At 37.4% G+C, this 20,971-nt stretch overlaps 3 protein-coding genes across 6 annotated transcripts in view; 1 reads left to right on the top strand and 2 right to left on the bottom strand.

Annotated features, from left to right (window-relative positions):
* Positions 1-759: 759 nt before the first annotated feature.
* Positions 760-10,192, bottom strand: cntd1 (cyclin N-terminal domain containing 1). 2 transcript variants are annotated; one of them, XM_041816255.1, is made up of 8 exons: positions 10,064-10,077; positions 9,885-9,949; positions 6,254-6,329; positions 5,988-6,159; positions 5,725-5,887; positions 5,464-5,608; positions 2,526-2,622; positions 760-2,337 (listed from the first exon to the last, which is right to left on the bottom strand). In XM_041816255.1, exons 2-8 carry the CDS (start codon positions 9,886-9,888, stop codon positions 2,224-2,226), a joined length of 771 nt encoding a protein of 256 aa, XP_041672189.1. In that variant the 5' UTR covers positions 9,889-9,949; positions 10,064-10,077; the 3' UTR covers positions 760-2,223. The 2 variants fall into 2 exon arrangements, with proteins under 2 accessions (XP_041672189.1, XP_041672187.1); XM_041816253.1 differs by having other exon boundaries at positions 9,885-10,192.
* Positions 10,193-10,390: 198 nt separating this feature from the next.
* On the top strand, positions 10,391-12,581 carry LOC121528427 (cytochrome c oxidase assembly factor 3 homolog, mitochondrial). The gene is made up of 2 exons (XM_041815892.1): positions 10,391-10,655; positions 11,981-12,581. The coding sequence occupies exons 1-2, from the start codon at positions 10,460-10,462 to the stop codon at positions 12,082-12,084; spliced, it is 300 nt and encodes a 99-aa protein (XP_041671826.1). The 5' UTR covers positions 10,391-10,459; the 3' UTR covers positions 12,085-12,581.
* A 53-nt stretch (positions 12,582-12,634) lies between these two features.
* wnk4a (WNK lysine deficient protein kinase 4a) overlaps positions 12,635-20,971 on the bottom strand; it is an 84,919-nt gene continuing 76,582 nt past the window's right edge. For all 3 annotated transcript variants that reach the window (XM_041815644.1, XM_041815642.1, XM_041815643.1), the window contains 4 exons: positions 17,845-18,478; positions 15,626-15,831; positions 15,444-15,538; positions 12,635-14,343 (listed from right to left, as the gene is read on the bottom strand). In XM_041815644.1, the coding sequence (XP_041671578.1) occupies positions 14,341-14,343; positions 15,444-15,538; positions 15,626-15,831; positions 17,845-18,478 (938 nt within the window). In that variant the 3' untranslated portion in view covers positions 12,635-14,340. The remainder of the gene's footprint in view (positions 14,344-15,443; positions 15,539-15,625; positions 15,832-17,844; positions 18,479-20,971) is intronic.

Consider the following 20,971-nt stretch of genomic DNA (forward strand, 5'->3'; position numbering starts at 1 on the left):
TGTTGTAATTATGTCCTAGACTTTGAAAAGCACTTTGTGTTTTAGAGTTTTATCTCAAATCTTGGAGCAACAGGGCATCGAATATCTCTGTAGGGGGGCTGAAAATATCTGGCGTAGAAGGAGAAAAAAAAAACAAGATGTGGATCATGAGGTACAGACGGTAGCAGAAAAGTTTGACAAAAACATTTATCCCGTCGTCTCCTGTCTCATTGTCTCCTTTTAATCTGTGCTCTGTGAAAATCGGGATCAAAGTTTTTCAGAGAGAGAGGATAGATACAGAGATGAAACAGGAGATTTGTTGCATGCAGTTTCCTCAACACTTACACAGCCCGAGTTAGCTGCAAGGTGGGCCTCACAGGAAACAATTTGTAACACCCTTTATACAGAACTAGAAACTACCCATGGTGTATTACCACTGTTTGAGTGAAGCAGAATCCATGCCTCTTTTTTAAAGCTTTCCAAGACACTCTGAAAACCTCTCTGCCTGCCCCCTGTAGTCGTCCCCCTGCAGCTCAGAGAAAAGGGATTCAGTGGAGCCAGAAAGCTGTGGTATAAAGGCTCAGAGTCCTGAATTTAAACTGGGGCAGGGCAACATATTGACTTGCTAATCTATGTGGATATATCCTCAAAAGAGATAATGGGTGAGACAATATCATTTCTTGATAAAAAATATGAAAATAATGGAGAATTTTGACACATTCAACATATGGAAACGTTGCCAGTGTTTTTATTTTCAAACAGGTTTAATATTATCTTTTTTCTACAAGAATCAAATCCCAGTTTATAATTCTGGTATTGTGAAAACTTCTTGTTATTTTTTCCATTTCCCTAAGATTCTTTTTTTGCCTTTATGCCTATATTCATAGAGCTGGGAAAGTGGATAGAGTCAGAAACAGGCATAAGAGAGTAGGGAATGACATGGGAAAGAAACCACAAGCTGGACTTAAAGCAGAGCCACCTCCATATATGGGGCTGACCCTTACTGCTAGGCCATCTGTACCCCAACCTTTGTTTCCTTACAGAAAAAAGCACTAGGATAAATACTGTGCATCACCATCCAGCTAAAAAGCATTAAGACACGATTTTTGGTTCATATCACCCAGCCCTATTTCTAGCTATGTCTAGTGCTACCCACTGCCTAACTCCTGGTTCAGAAAGGACTTCAAAGATTCCCCACAGAGAGAAGTCCACCCTAGCATCCAGATCTATGATTTCTAGGTTTTGCAAGGAGAGTTTGATCAGAATGCAACAAGCTGTTTTCCTACCAACTGGTGTTTTGTGAAACTTTGTATGTGCCAAGATTTCATAACATTTTCTGCAACTTTATACCCTTTTTGCAAGCCTATAGTTTGCAAAAAAAATGGTTTCTTTCAGACTGCAGCTTTTTGCATTTCCTAACCCAAGGCAAGATAGCACACCCTGCAAAGTACCACAAGAAGCTCAGGTCAGAGCATGTGAGAGTATTAGATGGATCCACCCATAGGGGAGAGAGCAAACAAACACAAAGCCAAGACATCCTGAAGAGCAAGAACAAGATGAAACACCTTTTCAACAAAACAAACAAAAGGAAGATCACAGACTGAGCGTCCCCCTGTGTAGAGACTCAGAAACAACTTCCTGAGAGGTGCTACCACTGTCCAACATCTCTCCACATTTCATTTACTGTCCAGTGAATCTGAAGAGGAGGAGGAAGATGATGACTCATTAGCCTCCTGGCAGGATACACAAAGGGTGAGTGATTTGATCGCTTTACCAAGGACGTTTTCTCCGTCAAGCTCAGCCTCTGCAAACCTCTCACGTAACAGTCAAAGCTTACATGGCCTGCAGTGTTTCGGTTAACAAATAAGTACTTCAATTTCAGGTGGAGCATCTGTTTGCACTGATATATGGAGTCTCACTTCTCTACTGGAGCAGAAAAAAAGGCAGCCTCATGAAGTAAACAGAGACTTTGGAGCCAGCAGACACACCACAATCTCCCTGAGCTTCAAAGAAAGGAGAAAGGAGAGGAAGTGAAGGTGTGCGTAAAAAACAAGGGTTTCTGTTGAGCAAGAATATCTGGATGTAAATTTAACAATGAACTTTGGTGACACTGAAAGGCTAGTCAACAATAAAGAGTCATGCTGCCTGTTTTAATCCTATCTTTGATGTATAGTACAAGCTCTGCAGCAACTACAAAACCATGTTAGTAATAAACATGGGATAATACAGCAGTGCTAAGGGTTGTTAAGTAAATACTGCAGAAGACTTGGTTCCAATAATATGCTTCAGTGTAACACAAGCAAAATCCCTGATGCTCTTCTGTGTGATTCCTGTGATGTGACTCAGTTCTTTCAGCACCTGAAATGGATTCAAAGAAAGCTAATATAAGCAAAAACAGCAGTAAAGGAAGGTATTTGTGACAGGCTAATAACACAAACATTTAGACATGATTATGCCATGGTATGGCTGCATATTACATTGGGAATGTTGACACCAAAATATATTGTTGTTAACAGTAAGGATTAAAAAAAGGAGGGGGGGTTCACCTGTTCCCACTCCTCAAAAATGACGATGAATGTAGCCACGGCGATGACATTTACACCAAGAAGCATGCAGTCTTCAGTCACTGTCACAAACTTCTCTCTGTTTAACAAAGGTTCATTAAAGGGCACATACTATAAACAATCCAACTTTTCAGTATTTCTGCACATACAGTATATCAGGGTCTCCAGGTTATCCTCTGACCCACAACATGTGAACTAAGCCTATACCAGTCCTTTGTTTGTTTGTGGTCTGACTTTGTCTGAAAACACAAATATGAACAGTCCACTAAGCTTCTGCTCTACCTGTAACACCACGATGATAAAAATATAATAACACCCACTTGTCACATGACATCTGAGCTAAACTGTTGTGATGACCCACCATTGTTTTTCTTGCAAATGTAGCATCAGTTAGACGTTAGAGGAAGAGCCCTGCATAGAAGCTGCTCTGCTGATGGCTGCAGAGACCAATCTGTGTCTTGATGTTGCACTTTCACCTCAGAGGACCAAAGAGGCTGGACTTTTTCTTAATAAAAAAGCAGCACAATTGGGAACAACTTGTTAATGTGTCCCAGTCATTTTACATCCAAATACTTTATTAACTTCAGGTAGTACGATGCAGGACGGCAGCCAAACTCCTCCTGAAAGATGGGTCAGTACCAACTGGGGCTGAACAACATTATGTAGATTGATTTTTTTTTTTGGACAAAAATAAAACCACACCTGATAAATTATGTGACTGTGGTGGGCACTAAATATATTTTAAAACCAAAAACTCATTTTTTTTCTTTTGTCATCAGACTTAGTCAGTCCTCTGACAGCAGCTCTAACAACACACAAGGTAGAGGAAGAGAGAGAAAAAGGAAAAACAGCTTAAGCAACAGGTTTCTTAATAAACTTTACAAATAAATGTGTTGCTCTTTGTTGTGTTGCTTAAACACCAGTAACCATTTCTAACAATGTTCAAATATTTGTTTTTCCGTAGTAATCAGCCCCCTGAGTTTAACTCTTAATTCAACAAAAGCTTCATGTGGTAAGATCACATATAATGTGGTTCTTTAACATAAACAATCAGCATCTCCATGTTGATAACAGACTGCATATAAACACAAATTGGAACAAAGTGCTGCTGTAAGCAGGAATACACTCCCTTACTGGTGGCAAGTAGTAGGGATCAACAGATATTGTTTTTTTCCAGGGACAATAGCGATACTGATCAATATTAGTCCATGAGAGTGATAACTGATATTTGGAATCATGAATTTGTTATGATGCACAAAATGTACATGATGTAGCAAAAGCAAAACTGTGTGATCAAAAAAATGAAGAAAAATTAAAAATGGTGCAGAGCTACACAGTAACAGTAGGAAAACAGAACGTGATGCCCTATGCTAACTGTATCAGTGGTATCCCAGAGTAAATGCTGATTGGCTAGTACCCATGTGAGCCAATCAGACTGTGTTGTATATAGGACATTTGGTGAGACTGTGGGGAGTGAAAATGAAGCTTATGTGGAAGACACACTTTGCAGTGGAACCAAAGTAGTGCACTTTTTGATAAATTAACTTTATCAATTATTTGTAAAATAAAATGTAGATAACAATAATAGGCCAAATGCCAAATATCTGCCTCAATAACTGGCCTAGCCCCAGTAAGTCGTGCACTTCAGCATCTGCCTTGAGTGTCATGCCAGTGTATCAGTGACAGCAGCAAAGTCACTTGTAGCCTGAATGATTTTACTTAAAGAACACATACAGATCCTGTATGCAAAGTGCTCTGTTATCTCCTGATGGTGATACCATACAAGATTTTGATGTAGATTAGTCAAAATAAGAAAACTTGCAGTTTTGATTCTCATCAAACAACACAGAGGTGGCACTGGAGCATGCTTCATATTACATGACTAACACTGCCCATCCTGTGATTTAACTATTGTGCATGTGCACATTGCCTTTGTGGTTGTATATTGGTCAGCCCTAGAAGTAACTGTTTGTGGCAAATCTACTGGCCAGAGCAAGTATTTTAAAATACTAGTATGTTTTGTGTGTCTTTGGACAATTAGTACAAGCACTGGCAACTCTAGCAGTTCAACTGCATACAAAACGGCTTCTTTCACATGGTCAGGTTAGCAACATTAGCTTTTGATCTGCACACAAAGTTGTAGAGGAATTAGCAATGCTCGCCTATTCTGATAGGGGAAAACACTTTACATCTGTCACTATACTGTGTTGCCTTCAGCAGCCATGTTTCTCTTTGGGGCATACTGATGAGTTTCCCTGGAACTGTACTTGTATCCGAAAACTTCACAGAACAGAGGGGTGGGTTGAGAAGGGGCTTGTTTGCATTCAAAGTGACACACACCATAGCTGAGCATTCTGAGGAAGGCTGGTTAGAGCTAGTTTATACAGGGTCAAAAAGCTCCTCTGCTCCATCTACTGTATATTAAATTTTGACCAAAGAACAGTATAGATATTTCATTAAAGTCACAGGGGACTTGGATCAAAATTATGACGTTTAATGGAAGAGAGGCCAAAAGACGAGATATGTCCCTTTTGTATTTAGTCTCCCTCATGTCCATGCATCTTATGTTTTCTAGACTTCTGTTTTGCTTTAATGGCCTTAACTCAAGTGTTAATTCAAAAAAGGCACCAAAAAGCTTTAAAAGCACTCATATAACACATTTTATCCAGTAGCAAATATAAAGTTTTCTGGTGAGCATAGCAGAGGCAAGTGTTGTGTTAACAGCTTATTTATGTTTCATTAAAGCTCTAAGGTATGTGCATTGAAGGGAAGGCAAGTCATGAGTAACATGAGAATCCACAACACAGAACCAGCTGCTTGTGGTCTATTCAGTTCAGCAGCTTGTCCACTCAATCATAACAGTGACCACCTGTTTCCACAAAAAAAAATGGATATTGGGACTTAAATAGAAACGTAATACCTTTGTTCCGTGGATGGGCTCCCCCACTGAACGGTAGCCGCTAACAGGGAGCCATAAATGGCAGTCCTCTGTAGGCTGACAAACTGGAGAACGTGAAGGCACAGGGGATGCAGGCGATCCACTGGGATGGATGGCTCATTGTGTCCTATAGAGACAACATTTAGTAAATAACACTAAAACAGAACCACTGCCTTAATTTTTGCCAGATTTTTGATACATCTTTATTCCTAACATGAAAAATGTCTACATCTGAGTCTTTACCAAGCACTTCAAGAAGGATTTCCACGTATGTCAGTGGATTTTGAGCATCAAGTCTGAAATCAAGCCCTTTCAAGACCATTAGCTCTGACTCCAAGACATCTTTCTTTGAAACACTGAAGCCAGCTGAATGCAGAAAATGCACTGCAATACTGTTGTTGATCATCTGAAAATAATTGCCAAATCAATCAATCATCATTTCCTCATCATTTAGTTTTTAATAATGGGTTCTTAAAAGTACTTGTCATCAGCTTTGTGGAACTTACATGACTGTGCAAAGACATTTTACTTGCTAGTTGCAGACAAGAGAAGATGATGAGAGGGAATTTCTCCTTGAGCATGCCAAAGACAGCACCTTCATAACTTTTTGGTGGATCAGTGGCTGCACCTTGAGGTGTGGGTGTGATGAACAAATCTGTAAGGTGCTTAACCATGAACCTGAGGGGATAATTATTCACAGAAAAAGCAGGATATAATAACCAACATTATACAGGGTGTAGCAGAGAAAGGCTACTGTGTGAATTCCTCTTACCTTTGAAGTAATTCAGCTGCATGGTATCCAGCCAGTGGATCAAGTCTCAGCTCTGCCGTTATCAGGAAGATGAACTCTACCATGAAAAAGTCATTCAGCATGTTTAAAGAAGCAGAGAACAAAACAGATAGAGTAGATGCACAAGTTCAGCCTGTCAGAATAACAATTAAGAGATTCAAACATTCAAGTGTACATTAAAAAGGGAGGTAGTAAAGGTGCATTTTTGTTGTTCTGGTGGTAGAGGTGGCAGAGGGGTGCATCTCATCATCATCATCATTATTCATTATCAGTATGCTACATAAGATGCTTAAATGTCCTAACTCACTCTTGTAATCATAGCAGGTTTGCTGCATGAGTGAAGTCACGCTGTTAATGAGGTAGCTTATTGCAATCATCATCTCAGAGTGCAAGAGTGTAGGATGATTCAGTAGCAAGTGGCTGCTGAAAATATTTAAACAATTACAAAAGAGTATAAAGAAAGGCATAACAAGCTTAGTATTAGGGACGCACAATGTTCGTTTTTTGTACACACCGTCTTTATTTTAGAGAACACTAAGTGTCTCCTGTGCAAAGAGAGGGTGAGTCAAGTGGAGCTGAGAGAGGAGCAGGGAAGTAGACAGTCTGGTGGTTGTTTTATGTTTGAGGCTCAATTAAAAATGTTCAGTGCTTATTATGTGCCCCCTTGAAAATGTGACACCCTCAACCACTTACAAAGATATTTAAGGTATATGGTAATGCTGATATGTATGGCTGATATATTGGCTGTATTGGCAGAATTTTCATATCTGCCAGTACTGATATGTAACTTTTATGCTAATATTCACCAATGCCAACAACATGCCAAAAATATTGTGCATCCTCATATTTAAATACATTGCTCCTCAAACAGTGCAAAAGCTGTGATAATCATATTATTATTTTTCCCCTAAAACCTTGCCATTCTTATTAATGCAACAAAAAAACAAGTACTAATCAATGTACTTAAGTAGCATTTAGCCTCTTCCAAAATGTAAATCCTGTTCTTTAAAAATGGTATGAGCCATTTTTAATAACAACTTGGTAAAGCTATTGTACTAAACAATTTAGCTAGTAATGACTTCAAAGTCATGCCATGACCTGCAGAAAGGAGAAACATTTGAGGCAACTTTCTAGGAAACTTCTGAACCCAAAAATCCTTATAAGACTGGGGACGAGTACCGACATCCGATACGACATGGTACTGGTACCAACGCATCCAATACCAACTGGACCGAATTACAACTTAGGTATCGAAACTTAATTGTGATACTCTGCCACTGGCACGGTATTAAAAGTATTGATTTAAAACAGTATCAGAAACATCCCAAACAATATCTAACCCTATGTAATACACTTTTAGCCACCAAAAAAGAGGCAAATAGTAGCCAGGATGTATACCACTAATGCTACTGATCCAACATGCATGCCTTGACATTAGTTAATCACCTTAAGGGAGGGCAAATTGACCGAGCCTAGCCATTTCTGTGGGTAGGACTGGGGTTATATACGGATGGGAAAAAAAGGCTCTGCAAATATAATTGAGTGACTGCAAATATACCTGGATGGCCAGCCCAAGTACTGTCTTTGTCTTGGAAACATTGTTATATATTTGTAGTTGAGCTTCTCACATTGATGCTTATTCAACTATACTAGAACAAAATTCTTTAAACATTTTTCAGTAGTTATCAGGGTACAAATGATCCTTAAGAATCAAGAGGATGTGATAAAATTACATTTATGATGATATGATCCAGTAAAGACATGAATAAAAATGATCCAAAACCATAATAATCATTTACTTCAATTCTGATTCTCATTAGTGTTATTTTTGCGTAAAATATCAGCCTAGGGCCCTGCAAGCAATGTGTTTAGCACTGACTCACAATAATGCTGAGTTCTCAACACCACCCACCAGCTGGACAACTTTTTCTTCGGATAAATCAGTTTGAAAGAAACTGATGTATAATTTATCTCCTTTGTGAGTTTTGTAGCTCAGTTTGGTAAGCAAACATTCTCACTGGCAAAGAAGTGTTCAAGAAACAGATCCAATAAATAGACTCTTAACGGATAATTTATTTTTCTAAGCGTATGTAAGCTGTATGTCAAGTACAAGTAAACATATGAATACTCATTAGAAGTTATTATCTTTGCTTTCCTTTCCTTTCGCTCCTCTTCACTGACAAGCTTTGTCTGCTGAACTACTGACAGCTGTGAGAATCGACTACCGGCAACAGTTTGTGTTGATAACTGGCCTCCATAATGACAGGGCTCAAAATTCCAGGTGCATGAAAGCCATCCGAGTGATAACAGGGTACAGTGAGGCTTAGTGGACCATTCAGAGATAGTCTTGCAGTGGAGTCAATCCTATCTAAAGTTAAATACTGAAACTAGTGCAGACATATGATGACTTTCTTAGGTATCCCTGCTCAGCTGCTCAGCTATAAAAATATCTAATCATCCACTTACATGGCAGGAATCAATTCTGTTAGGCATACAGTTATGGTCAGGACGGTCTACTGAAGTTCAAACTAAGCATAAGAATGGGGAAGAAAAGGTGATTTAAGTGACTCTTAATGTGACACATTTATTGGTCTATTTTCCAAAACGATGATCTTCTGGGATTTTCAAACATTATCATCTCTTGCTATTGGCAAGGCGACCATGCCTTGATAATGGAATAGGTCAAAGGACGATGGCCAGGCTGGTTTGAGCTGACAGGAAGGCAACAGGAACTCACAAAACCTTCCATTGAGGCACAATGAACACAAGTCAAACCTTGACCACACTGGGTGCCACTACTGTCTACTAAGAACAGGAAACCAAGGCTTCAATTCACAAGGGCATGTCAAAATAAGCAACAGAAGACTGAAAAAAATCCTGGTTTGATGACTTGATTTGTGCTGCAGCATTTGGATGGTAGGGTCAGAATTGGGTGTAAGCAACGGAAAAGAATTGCTTAATCCTTCCTTGATCTATTCTCTTGTTGTTCTTGCCTACAAGGAAAAATAACATTTTACTGTACAACTCCCCAGTAGCTACTTAAAGTAAAAATTTAATTAAATAGGCTACATTTTAGTTGTACTTAAGTAGATGTAGTTTATAGACCAGTACTGTTACTTGAGTAAATCTTAGAATAATTGTACTTTTATTTGAACACAATATTTGAGAATCCCCCCGACCCCCGTGTATCCTTGCACCTTATGCAAACCACACATAGTTCTTTGAACACAGTTATTGTGAAAAATATCTACTGATCAAAATTTGTTCAGAATTCATACCCTAGTTTAAAAGATTTCAGCTCGAAAAAAACTGGTTGGTCAAAAACACTACATTCAGCCGTACGTTTTTCATAAGCTAACAGCTTTAGTTAGCAATTATCACAGCTGAGCCTGATGAAGACTAATTAGAAACCCAAAAATTGCATATAGAGTAATAAACTGTAAAATATGCACTTTTTTAAAGTCCTCATTAAACAACGCAACGGTGCATTCTAAAATATATGTATTAGTAAATATTATTTTAAATATTTCAAATATTAGTTGACGTACAACAGTTGCGGTTTAAACGTATGGTGTATTGAGTATGCTTTCTGAAGTACACTATCATTACTTACCCATTAGTTTCGTTTTCTTGAATGTTCCGCTAAATTCGGATAAACTCTGAAGATTTTCTTTGTTTCTGTTGTTGAGATTAACAAGAAAATCTGAAAGCAGGTCGAAAGAAGCTTCCCGAAGTTTATAACTTATTTTTTTATTCGTTTTAGACAAGTATCTCTGCGCCATTTTTACTAACGGTTAACTGACGAACGGTCTCTCTCTCTGAGCAGAAACATTCACGAATCATGCTCTCAAAACGCAATACTGCATTTAAAAAAAAAGTTGTAAACTGTTGTCTAAATAATTTTAAAGACGGCGTTGTTTTTCTTAGCTAGTTTTCTCCGGAAGATGGGGCTGTTTCCTCGATTTCCATCCCAGGACAGAGCCAACCGTCGCTGTGCAGGAACCAAAGCTTCCGCGAGGGGCTCATTTAGATGTAGCACTCACAGCGGCCATCGTAGATCTAACACCATAAGGATTGCCTACTCCCGCGGTAAATTGACGCCATCATTCCGACAGATCATTTGGAGCACCGTTGTGCGTATAACTGCTGCGACCAGCATTTCATGCCGCCACACTGCTTACTGAAGACATGGCTGACAAGACGCCGAAAGACTCGGAGGCTCCTTTTGCAGCCAGAATAGACCCTACTAAAGAGGGTCTTTCCAAAGAGCAGCTTCATTTTATCCGACAGGTAGAGCTTCAGCAGTGGCAGAGGAGAACACAGAAGCTGCGGACACGAAATGTTGTGACAGGATTTGCCATCGGAGCACTCGTTCTGGGAATCTGTATCCTTGTCCTGCGCACTAACGTCAACACAAGGTGAACTATGTAACGTTAGCTTAGCATGCTAAAGTTATTCAGTAGTTCCTGTGTTTAATTGCCCAGTATGAAGCTTAAGGCTATACTATCATAGCATCTTTTTAAAACATTCGCTTTGAGTGAAAAATTATTTAACTAGCTAACATATGTTACGAGAATATCTGTTAGTCTCCCATTCATTGGATGCTAACATGACCGCTTGCAATGCCAGGTAGCGCTGTGGCTTCACCAGACTAGGTAATTAGCTTCAAATTAGGGTTACCAGTGAATGACCAATGTTTGAAGTTTTGCATCTAAATATGAAAATATCCCTCTTTTCCCAGAGTTAAATAATTAGTAGAGGACATTAACAGGATGCTAATGAAATAGAAGATCTTTGATTCAAGAATAAGACTGAAGCATTACATGGAAAGTAATGATTTAATGTTACAATTTTTAAAAAGTGGAGTGACTTAAGTCAATTTAAGAATACATTTCATTCTTTGATTTAAGTTCTCTGACAATAGGATGAAAAATACTCCCTTTTCTCTGTCTTTTTAATCACATTAAATACTTTTTTATATAAATTTTGCTACTGGTCAATGATTCATGAAACAAAAGCTAACTTTTTGATATAAAATTGATTTGTAAAAAGAGTGCTACCTTGGCTCCCCTGCAAGGTGTGACTACCCCTCTGGCTTTGTTTTTACTTACAGTTTGATTGGCTAGATGTCTAATTAATGTAAACTAATGTAAAAGAATGTAAAATTTGACCAGGTAACTCCCCTCCTGAGTGCTCCTGCAAGCATCAGTGTACATGGTTAAAAGGAGGGAGAAAGGACACACCCTCATGGTGAACCTGTGGATGTGGTTAGAGAGTCTGACAAATGGCCATGAGAACAAGAATGGACATTGCCCTCAGCTTTTTTAATTAATTATTGTTGTCAAATCTATCCGAGCAGTCCATTTTTATCTAAATTGTTAATAGTTCTGTGAGGTGTTGTAGCATCCCTATGGGAGAATAATAATGAATGGTCAGCCTGGTTACCTGCCTATGTATTTAAAAATATTAGTATATTTCTGTAAGTCCAAATTGCAAGATGCCAGGTCAAAAGTGAATGTGAAACAATGGCATTGTTTTATCATAACATTTTCCTGGCTAAAATATGCCCCATATTGCACCATTGTTAACCCAAGTTTTCATATTAACTGTCACTGATGCTAGATGAAGAAAGCAAGCTTTCTGTGTTCTTTGATGTTATATTTCTCCCTTTGCTGTCAAATATTTGCCTTGACCACCTTGCCCTGCTAGATGGCTACACATTTTTCTCAGTCTCCCAGGAGCGCATCATGGATGAAATGGATGAAGAAGCCAAGCTTCGGAGAACGCAAGGACCAAAGACTGGTGCCAACTGAGCTTTAAGTGCCACCTGTCAGGTTTTGGACTGCATGTGTGTCCTGCACTTGAACTGAAAAGAGACTTTCATGGACACTATTGCCACTGATTTGAATTCCTTGGCCGGTCGGCAGCTTTTTCATGTTGAGGCAGAGCTTTTAGCAGATTTATTGTCCTTTGATTGTGAAGGGGATTTGTTTGATTACGCTGCTGACTAACTATGTATGTGTCCTGATTTTGCGTGAGCTTGTTTCTAAGTGGGAAAGAGTAATCTGATTACTGACCCTGCCAGCATGGCCCAGACAGCAGAGGAATTACAACACCTTCTCTGAAAGGTTTTCAGCCCTGATGGGGAAAGTTGCACTCAATGCCAGAGGAATCTATTTAGTTCAGATGGTTAATGATGTTAAATCTGCTATGGCCTTGAAAAGCAGGGACACTGCTGAAAAGAATCAAGCTGTTGGAACATATTTAAGTGGATAAAGTGATTTGTATAATAAAAATATAATGTATTTAATTTTTCTAAATAGTCACATCTTTTTTAATAACATAAGACTCTGAGAACAGGAATATGGTGTTTACTGTACAATTGCATTTATTTTCATCAAAATTTGATACATGGAGTCAGATCTAGCCACCAAATCTTAGAGTACAAATATAAAATAAGACATTGTCAGGGAAAGGCACAGATTCAGCATGGCAGGACAGCAGCAGCTTCAGAAAGCAATACATTTATATATTTACATTCAAAATTTTGAGACTTCTTTGAATATATTATGAACTTTTGGAAAATTTTACAGGAGTTCCATTGCCTGAAAATTCAGTGTGTTTGTGGATGTTGTATAAGGCAACGGCTTCACATTCACAGCTTGGACTGTCAAAAACCCATAATGCACCCATAGTTTACAAAAATTGAAGGATTGATCATCGTCATTGTGACCCCATACAAAATTATTTTTTGATCATAAATGAACTGGAGATTAAGGGAAAAATAACAGGAAACATCAGCTCTCCCTCAGGTGAACAGTTATCCATGTGTTAAATGATACAAAACTAAAGTAGAATTTTCTAAAGTGCACAACGTGCTCAATCTAGCAACAAATCTGATCTGCTTGAGCAAGAATTAAGGTTTAGTTTACTTTTAACTTGTAAACAAGATCTACAAATGCACTCTACTATTTACACATGTACAACAAACAGGAAAGCCAGTAGTTTCAAAGCTAGGTTGATTTTGTACATCTAATCAATACAAAGAAATCATCTTAATTTGAAAATTGACAAGTGTTGTCTTCCAAAGTCTTCTGCACCATTTAACCTGGACTAATCATTTGGATATCCTCTCTGCTGAAGTAAGCGCTGGGCTAACAACCTTTCCTTTCTTACTGAAGCACTGACATCTTTTTATCTATCTCATTTAACAGAAACATCTCCATGTAGCACAGTCAGTGCAAGAAATTTTAAAATGTCCCATCAAAATGCAGCTAAACCTCTCTAGACTGAACATTAAGAATGTTTGTCATCTTATCAGGTGCCAAACAAAACTTCTGCCAACTGATGTCATTCTTCATATATTAAACTGTACAAAGCATCTAGATTGCTCTCTACGGCCCCTGGAAGGCAATGATCAGAGTGTATTCACTGTGCAGTCAGCAGGTGCTGAGACATCTTTATATATATATATATTATAAAACTACAGCAAATAAGATACACAACTCTCAGAAGTGTTGTCATTGGTGCTCAACGGTCAGTAAAAGTGTCAGAGCCTCGTTGTGGTTCACATTACTGTGCTCACATTGATAAACGGCAGTGAAACAGACAAGCAGGAAACAGTAATTCATTATTACTCTGTGTCAAAGTCATAGTCAGTGCCGTGCGCCGAACTACAATTTGACTGCGTTAAAGCATTAAGCTTGCTCAGAGAGACATTTAAAACGTCCTGTGATGTGACATTTTGCAGAATTCTGTGGCTGAACCAGTGGATCTGAACATTTATGTACAAGAAAGCAAAAAAGAACTTGTCTTAATCAGATTGGTAGGTACTCGGCTGCAACAAATTCACCAGACATGACTGAAAAAGGGATGAAAACTGGATTTTAGAGTTTCTGTGTAAATCCAGCTTCACTCTATTTAAATGTTGAGGTAATTGTAAGCCGGTGACGGGGCGCCGTTTGCTGACTGGTGTGCCGGTGAAAGTGTTCCTCCTACAGGACTGGGATGACCACTGCAGTCACACTTCAGATGAGGTAGAAAAAATCCAGCGCACTTGGCTGAGTTTCTTACTAGAAAAAAAAAAACAAAAATTAGATTTAATTTTGTTGTTTTTAATAGAAAAGTAGCAGTTTCATTAAAGGGAACGCTGCATATCAAGACATGTTGATTACATTAACATTTCTGTCTTTTATATGTATGTTATACAGAGAAATGCACTAGGTGTCAACAGTTTTACAGAATTTAAGATTCACTTAGCTGCCATTGTTGTGCAATGCACTCTAGGTAGTGATATCAAATGGTTGCATTGTTCCTCTCCATATCTTTGAAACTGTTCCAACCTTCATCAACATTACAGTACCTTCTTCCTTATTGTCCTCATCACTAAAACTACACTCAGGTTAAAATTTAAAAGACATGGCACAACAAGGAACTAGGGGCCCGGAGAAAAACACCACACCCACCCAAAGTGACCGTGCACAACTACATAATGTAAAGAACATTTCTACAACCTCAGCAAACATAAATGTTCTTAAAGTCTTTAGGCAGTGTGAGGAGTTTGCATGCAATTTTTGATCATTAAAACTAAAAACTGCCTAATTTTTGCTGTCAAGGACTTGATGCTCTGGTATCAAAGTAATCAGAGTTTTATCAGAATCATACCAAAGTTCATACTTTTAGTACTGTGATTACATCTTGTATCACCACTCAGCTAAGATGTGATTTTTGATGGGTATCATCTTGGCCTTTTCTGAATGTTACTTGCAATAATCCACAGACTGTATTTTATTGAGGAAGAGTGTAGATACTTGTTTTCTTTCAGGTGGTACAATAATAATTAAAAATTGAAAAAATGTGTCCGCATATTTTAGGACCCCTGTGAGCTATTGGCCCTTGGAATCACCTAACTTTTCACCACCAAATGGCTCTGCTGTCCACAGGAAAGGATGTGAGAAGAACAATTCAATCATTTGGCATCACTGCCCAGAGGGCATTGTACCACATAGACAGCCTACATCTGAATTCATTTGTTAAATTTTCTGAAAATGTAGAATTTTAGGGTTTCTTTTTAAGAACATTCATACAATACAAGATTTTCATACAAAACTGTGTTAAACTTTTAAACATGTCTTAATAATCAGGGTTCCTGTTCAGTGCAGCGTTTACTCACCATTCTACTAATGTCGGTGGCAAAGGTGACCCCTTTGCTGGGTTTGTCCTGGGAGCCGCTGCTGCTGCCTCCAAGAGAATTTCTCCTAATGATGCCTAGAAACAAAAGCAAAGCTTTATAAAACTCATTAAGGTTTTTATTTTTAATTGAAAAAAGGGAGAAATATGGATACTATTCCTCACCCTGCAGTGGCAGAATGTCAAGGCGCTGCAGGCTGTTCCTGCGGGATGATGGGAAGCCGTTCCCCTTGGATAGCCGGCGTTGTCGACTGGAGAGCATAGCAGCAGGAGAGACGATGCCCGGAGGAGGAATCTTTCCCATCTTCTCATAAAGCTCTTCGATCTCCCTTTTCTGGGCAGCCTGCAGGGCCTGAACCTCAGTAAGGTGCCTGATGAAGGACAAAAACCAACAAATGTAAGTGATTCATGCATCTATCAAAGAAATAAAGATGCTGTTGTTGTTCTTGAAAGTCTGGTTAATAATAGAAATTAAGACATATAGACTTGTAAACTTTTCTAGATTTTGACTTCTTTTATTTCTTTAAGGACATTAAAACAAAGAGCTTTTTGATTTAGCTTCTTCAGTATGAAGATTTTTTTTTTTTACTTTTTATAAAAAAAAAACATGCTAATGCAACAGCCTTGGCTAAAATATTGAATAATAATTCAATAAAAATATTGAATTAATTTAAAAATACAAAACACTACATGAAAACTTTAATTTAAATCTTAAATTAGATTCCAAATAAATCAAATAAAAAGACAGTAAAACAAAGAGCTTTTGGATTTAGCTTCTTCAGAATGTTTGTGTGGACTACAAGCGTGCATGTGTGGATTTTTTTTTTTTACTTTACTCAAATTCATTTAAGATTAAATCATGATAGGGATTTTGACCATTTTTTTTTAACAAAACAAGCATTTAGCCTTGAAAAAATATAAATAGGCATTACCAATATCAGACATTAAACAGACATGCAAGATAAAAGAAAAATCTGATAAAGAGAACTTTTTATAATGATTCATAAATTTTGATGCAAATCTTTTTTTATGTAGTTTTGTAGTAATACAGAAGTAGTGTTCTGCTTCAAGACCTACGTGTTCTCAAAAATAAACAGTTTGGACTGAACAGTTACTGAAGATCCATGATGTTTCAGTTGTTTTTCAACATAAAGACCCAAAAATTAACCCAAGATCACAAAAGCTAGTATGAAAAAAAAAATTCATGCTAGTGCAACAGCTTTAGCTAAAATATTGAATAATAATTCAATAAAAATATTGAATTAATTTAAAAATAGAAAACACTAAATGAAAATTTTAATTTAAATCTTAAATTAGATTCAAAATAAATTCAGGTGAATAAAAATTCAAATTTAAATTTAAAATTTAAAATAAAGGACAACAAAATAAAATGCATTTATAACAAATACTAATTTAAACTCATTTCTTTAAATTAAATCCAATAAAATTACTAATTGTAAAATAATTAAAAATCTGAAATGTCCAAAAGATAAAATAAATAAAAATTTCAGGCCTTAAATTAATTTTTGTGGTGATAGAGAAGAGGCTTTTGTTTAAAAACTTTACATTTGCCAAAAATAAATTGTTTGGACTGAAAATTATAGAAGCTCTATGATGTTTAAGTTTCAACAGTAAGACCAGAAACTTCACCAAAGATCACAAAAGCAGTCTGAAATTAATAAAATCTGTTCATGTTAGTGTGACATTCTTAGTAAAACAATTTTGTAAAATTCAAGTTTTGAAAAAGTAAAATAATTTAATAAAAAAATGTAGAAGAGAAATAAAAAGTTGTAATTCAAAGTTTTAATCTGAGTAAGATCAAATCAAATTGTATTAAATTTGAAAATATATTTAATTTTAAATTAAAAAAAGACAGATAAACAAAAAAATTTAAACATCAATTTGAATTGAAATTTCAAATTATTCTACATAAAATTAAACAAAATTACACATTTCAGACAACAAAAAATAATTTAAAAATAGAAAATGAAAAATATATATTTTAAAAAAGTTTTGGATGACACTGTTGTTTTTTCATTTTTTTTTTTTTTTTTCATTTTTTTTTTTTTAATCTATCTGTTATACGACAGGTAGATTGGCATGGAGGGGGTGGGCACTGGAGGTCACTATTCACCCCTCTGGTGGTGTAATGGGACTAACTGAACCAGCAATGGAGGTTACCCACTTGACAACCCAGGTGAAGTTTTGGCTTCTTGTTGCCCATTGGTCAGCACAGTTGACTTGTGGGCGCCAGTTTTGAAGGCTTTAGTGGCCACTTTTCTCTAATTCTATCCCTGTAGCTGTGTTGTTATTCCCTCTCTGTAAACACATCATTTACTGCCTCACTGACTAACGTTTTGGGCGTCTTTTGGGGTGCCACTTACTTCTCTCTGAGCTCCTGAAGCTCTTCCATCATGTCCTCATCATCACTGTCTGAGTCGTCGCTGCTCAGGTAGGGCGTGTTTCTGTTGTACGTCATCATCCACAGGTGATGAAGGGCGTTGCTGTACTGCGGACTCCCTGCCGCTCCGTCCCACAGCCTCCCTTCCATCTCTGCAGCCGTCACAGAGAGCCCGCTGTCCGCCGACGTCCCCATCAGACTCAGACTGTACGCCCTCCTCCTCGTCCTCCTCCTCATCCTCTGTCGCTCCCCTAAAACCTCTTCCTCCCCCTCTTCTTCCTCCTCCTCATCCTCTTCTTCCTCCTCCTCTTCCTCTTCTTCCTCTCTATCCTGTTGTTTCTCCTGGCTTCCGGTCCATCCCACCTGGCTGTCCACCTCCTGTTTGATCCCCAGCAGTGCTCTGTGGGGGAGCGGGTGAGGAGGGGACATGGTGAGGGAGGTGCCCATGCTCGTCTCTGACTCGCCCTGCTCCTCGGTGCTGCTTTCTGATTGGGTGCTGCTGCTCTCTGCTGGCTGGGGTGCAGGAGGCGCAACAGTGTTTGTTGCAGCCGGCGTGGGGATGTCCATGCTGGGCGAGACTTTGAATCGCCCGACGGTGACCGGAGCCGGCTGGACTTCTGTAAAAATATAGAGAACCAGTGTTAAAACAAATTTAATACTCACTTTTATCTTTCTGAAAAACGCTGCAGACTTTTAGAACCCTTGTTTTCTTGCTCAGCTTCCTTGAAAATAAAATATTAATTATTGTGAGGCAACTAAATGTATAGAACTCAAAAACTCAACTCAGGTTACATGATATTTTCTGTGTTAATTGTGACTTTGATTGTAAGAAAAAAAGGACTTTTTTGTCCATAAAACAACATTTAAACCTTTCGAGTTCCCTCATCTTTTTAAGAGAAATGCACATCTTTTACAAAAGAAACTCGACACACTGATAAACATCTCTTTTTTTAAAGCTGTGTGCCTCTCTACTTACTTCTAGCTTCCGTGAATAAGACATGGTAGCATCTGGACAGTGTATTTATATAAGTGACAGTCAATCATTGGCTAACTGATACTGATTTTTCTCTAATCTGATCAGCAGTGATTGATCACTAGAACAAAGCTTCAGTCTCTCCTGATTGCCAGGCTTTGAGTATAATCTAATTATGTGTTTCTTAGCAACTGTATAATGAGTCTCACTGTTTTCATTGTGTTGTGTTTCCTAAAATAGCATTCTGTCAGTATGAACGCAGCGTTAATGGTATAGCTGTGATAGTAACTGATAATGGTGATGGAGTTGTTAACTGGAGTCACATACTTTTTAATTGTTTCAGAGATTTTTCTTTTAATTCTATTACTAAATGAATCTCACAGCAGCCATGGAGATGTAGAATGTTAGCTTTATCCCAATGCATCTTGTTGATTTTACCTTTTAATTTAATAAAAAAGAACCTTGAACTTAACATGTTGACAGCTGCGTATCCCTTTTTTATGTAGGGGTAAACAATTAGTTTTATAAAGACTTGTGTCCTTTTAGTCATTCATCATATTATTTTAAGTATGTTGGCATATACCGATGAGCTGTAGATGCCCAGGTAAAAAAAACAAAAACTAAAAGTTGGGGCATTCTTAAATATGAGTGATAAAGTGATTTTAAAATAACTTTCAACACTTACTCAGTTGAATGCAGTTCAAAGAAAAGAATCTTGAATGTTTTGATGAGATTAGTCTGAAATAATGCATTCATCACAATGCAACTAGGGTGCATAATAACTGTATCCATTTTGATTCTAATCATATTGATCGCATGCTTTATAACCCTGTGTTGTGTATGTTCAGCCCACTTTAGTTAACCCACATCAGCATCTCCCTGCAACCATAGTGATGTGAAATATTCCACCTCTGCTCCTTAATGTCTTATCAAGTGAAAGTCATCTGCAACTTCTGTTATCAAGCATTTCACTTTTTACTGTTCCCTTATTTCTTTTTAATTCATAGCAAGATGCTTTTCAGTTGTTTATTTTAGACTTAATTGTATTTTAGTAAATATAACACACCTCTGGCATCTTGCCAGACACTTTCTAAAGCTTGGACATTTTTCGAAGCCCACTGGTAGATGTAGACGGTGACCAATAGCGTAGATTTATGAAAAAAAAAAAAAAAAAAAAAAGAATAATGACAAAAGGAGATACAAGGTTGCTGGATTTGATACCTGCAACACATTTCTCAAAATTATGTGTACAATTTAAAGAAATGAATAAAATCTGTATAAATTTGAACATTAAATATCTTGTCTTTATCGCCACGCTGTATTGAACTGAATATAACAATGAGAAGGATCCGTAAATCTCTGTATTCTGGTTTTATTCGCATTTTAGACAGGATCTCCACTTTTTCTAAGTTAGTGCTTGTAGAAGTGAGAAGTGTGTTTTAGGACAAAAGATTTTAAAATGGAAAAATAAAATATACCTGTAGATGTTGATATAAAGCAAGGGTCATCAAGTGCATTTGTACAAGAGCCAGGATTTTCCTTTTTTAATTTCATCCTCTCCCTCTGAGTACTCACGACCCCCTTAGCACCATCTAGTGGCCCAACTTCAGAAAATACTACTGGACAATCAAAATCAGATTTACACTCAGTAGTTATTAAAAAGGATTAAAGTAGAATTTTACAGTGTAAATGATGATGTGTGGATGCTTTCTTTAATAAACTTCTCATTTTAGATGTCATCTTTTGTAGAGAGCTGAGATTTAAAAAAGTTTCATCCTTCATATGCCTTAAAAACTGTATTCTTCAATCAGTGATCATTATTATCCATGTGCAAAACCTTCAAGAAGTACAATTTATTCATAAATCCATTCAGAATATTTTGGAAAATTCTCTTTTCCTATTTACAGTTCAATTAACTTTTAAAAGAGCTGGAGAGAAAGTTTTTTCCTGTTCTTTGTATTTTAGATGGCCACTTTTCATTCGTCATTTTAGTCCCACTACGTTGGTATTTTTATCATTTTATCTGCCCACTACTTTTCTTATGACTACTCTCTAGAAAATAAACCTTGTTAAGATGAAGTCTAGATAAAACAGAGTAAATAACACAGATGAAGTTCTCTGAAGCCTGTAGTGCCTC

The sequence above is a fragment of the Cheilinus undulatus genome, linkage group 20, assembly GCF_018320785.1.
Source record: "Cheilinus undulatus linkage group 20, ASM1832078v1, whole genome shotgun sequence".
Classification (NCBI taxonomy): domain Eukaryota; kingdom Metazoa; phylum Chordata; class Actinopteri; order Labriformes; family Labridae; genus Cheilinus; species Cheilinus undulatus.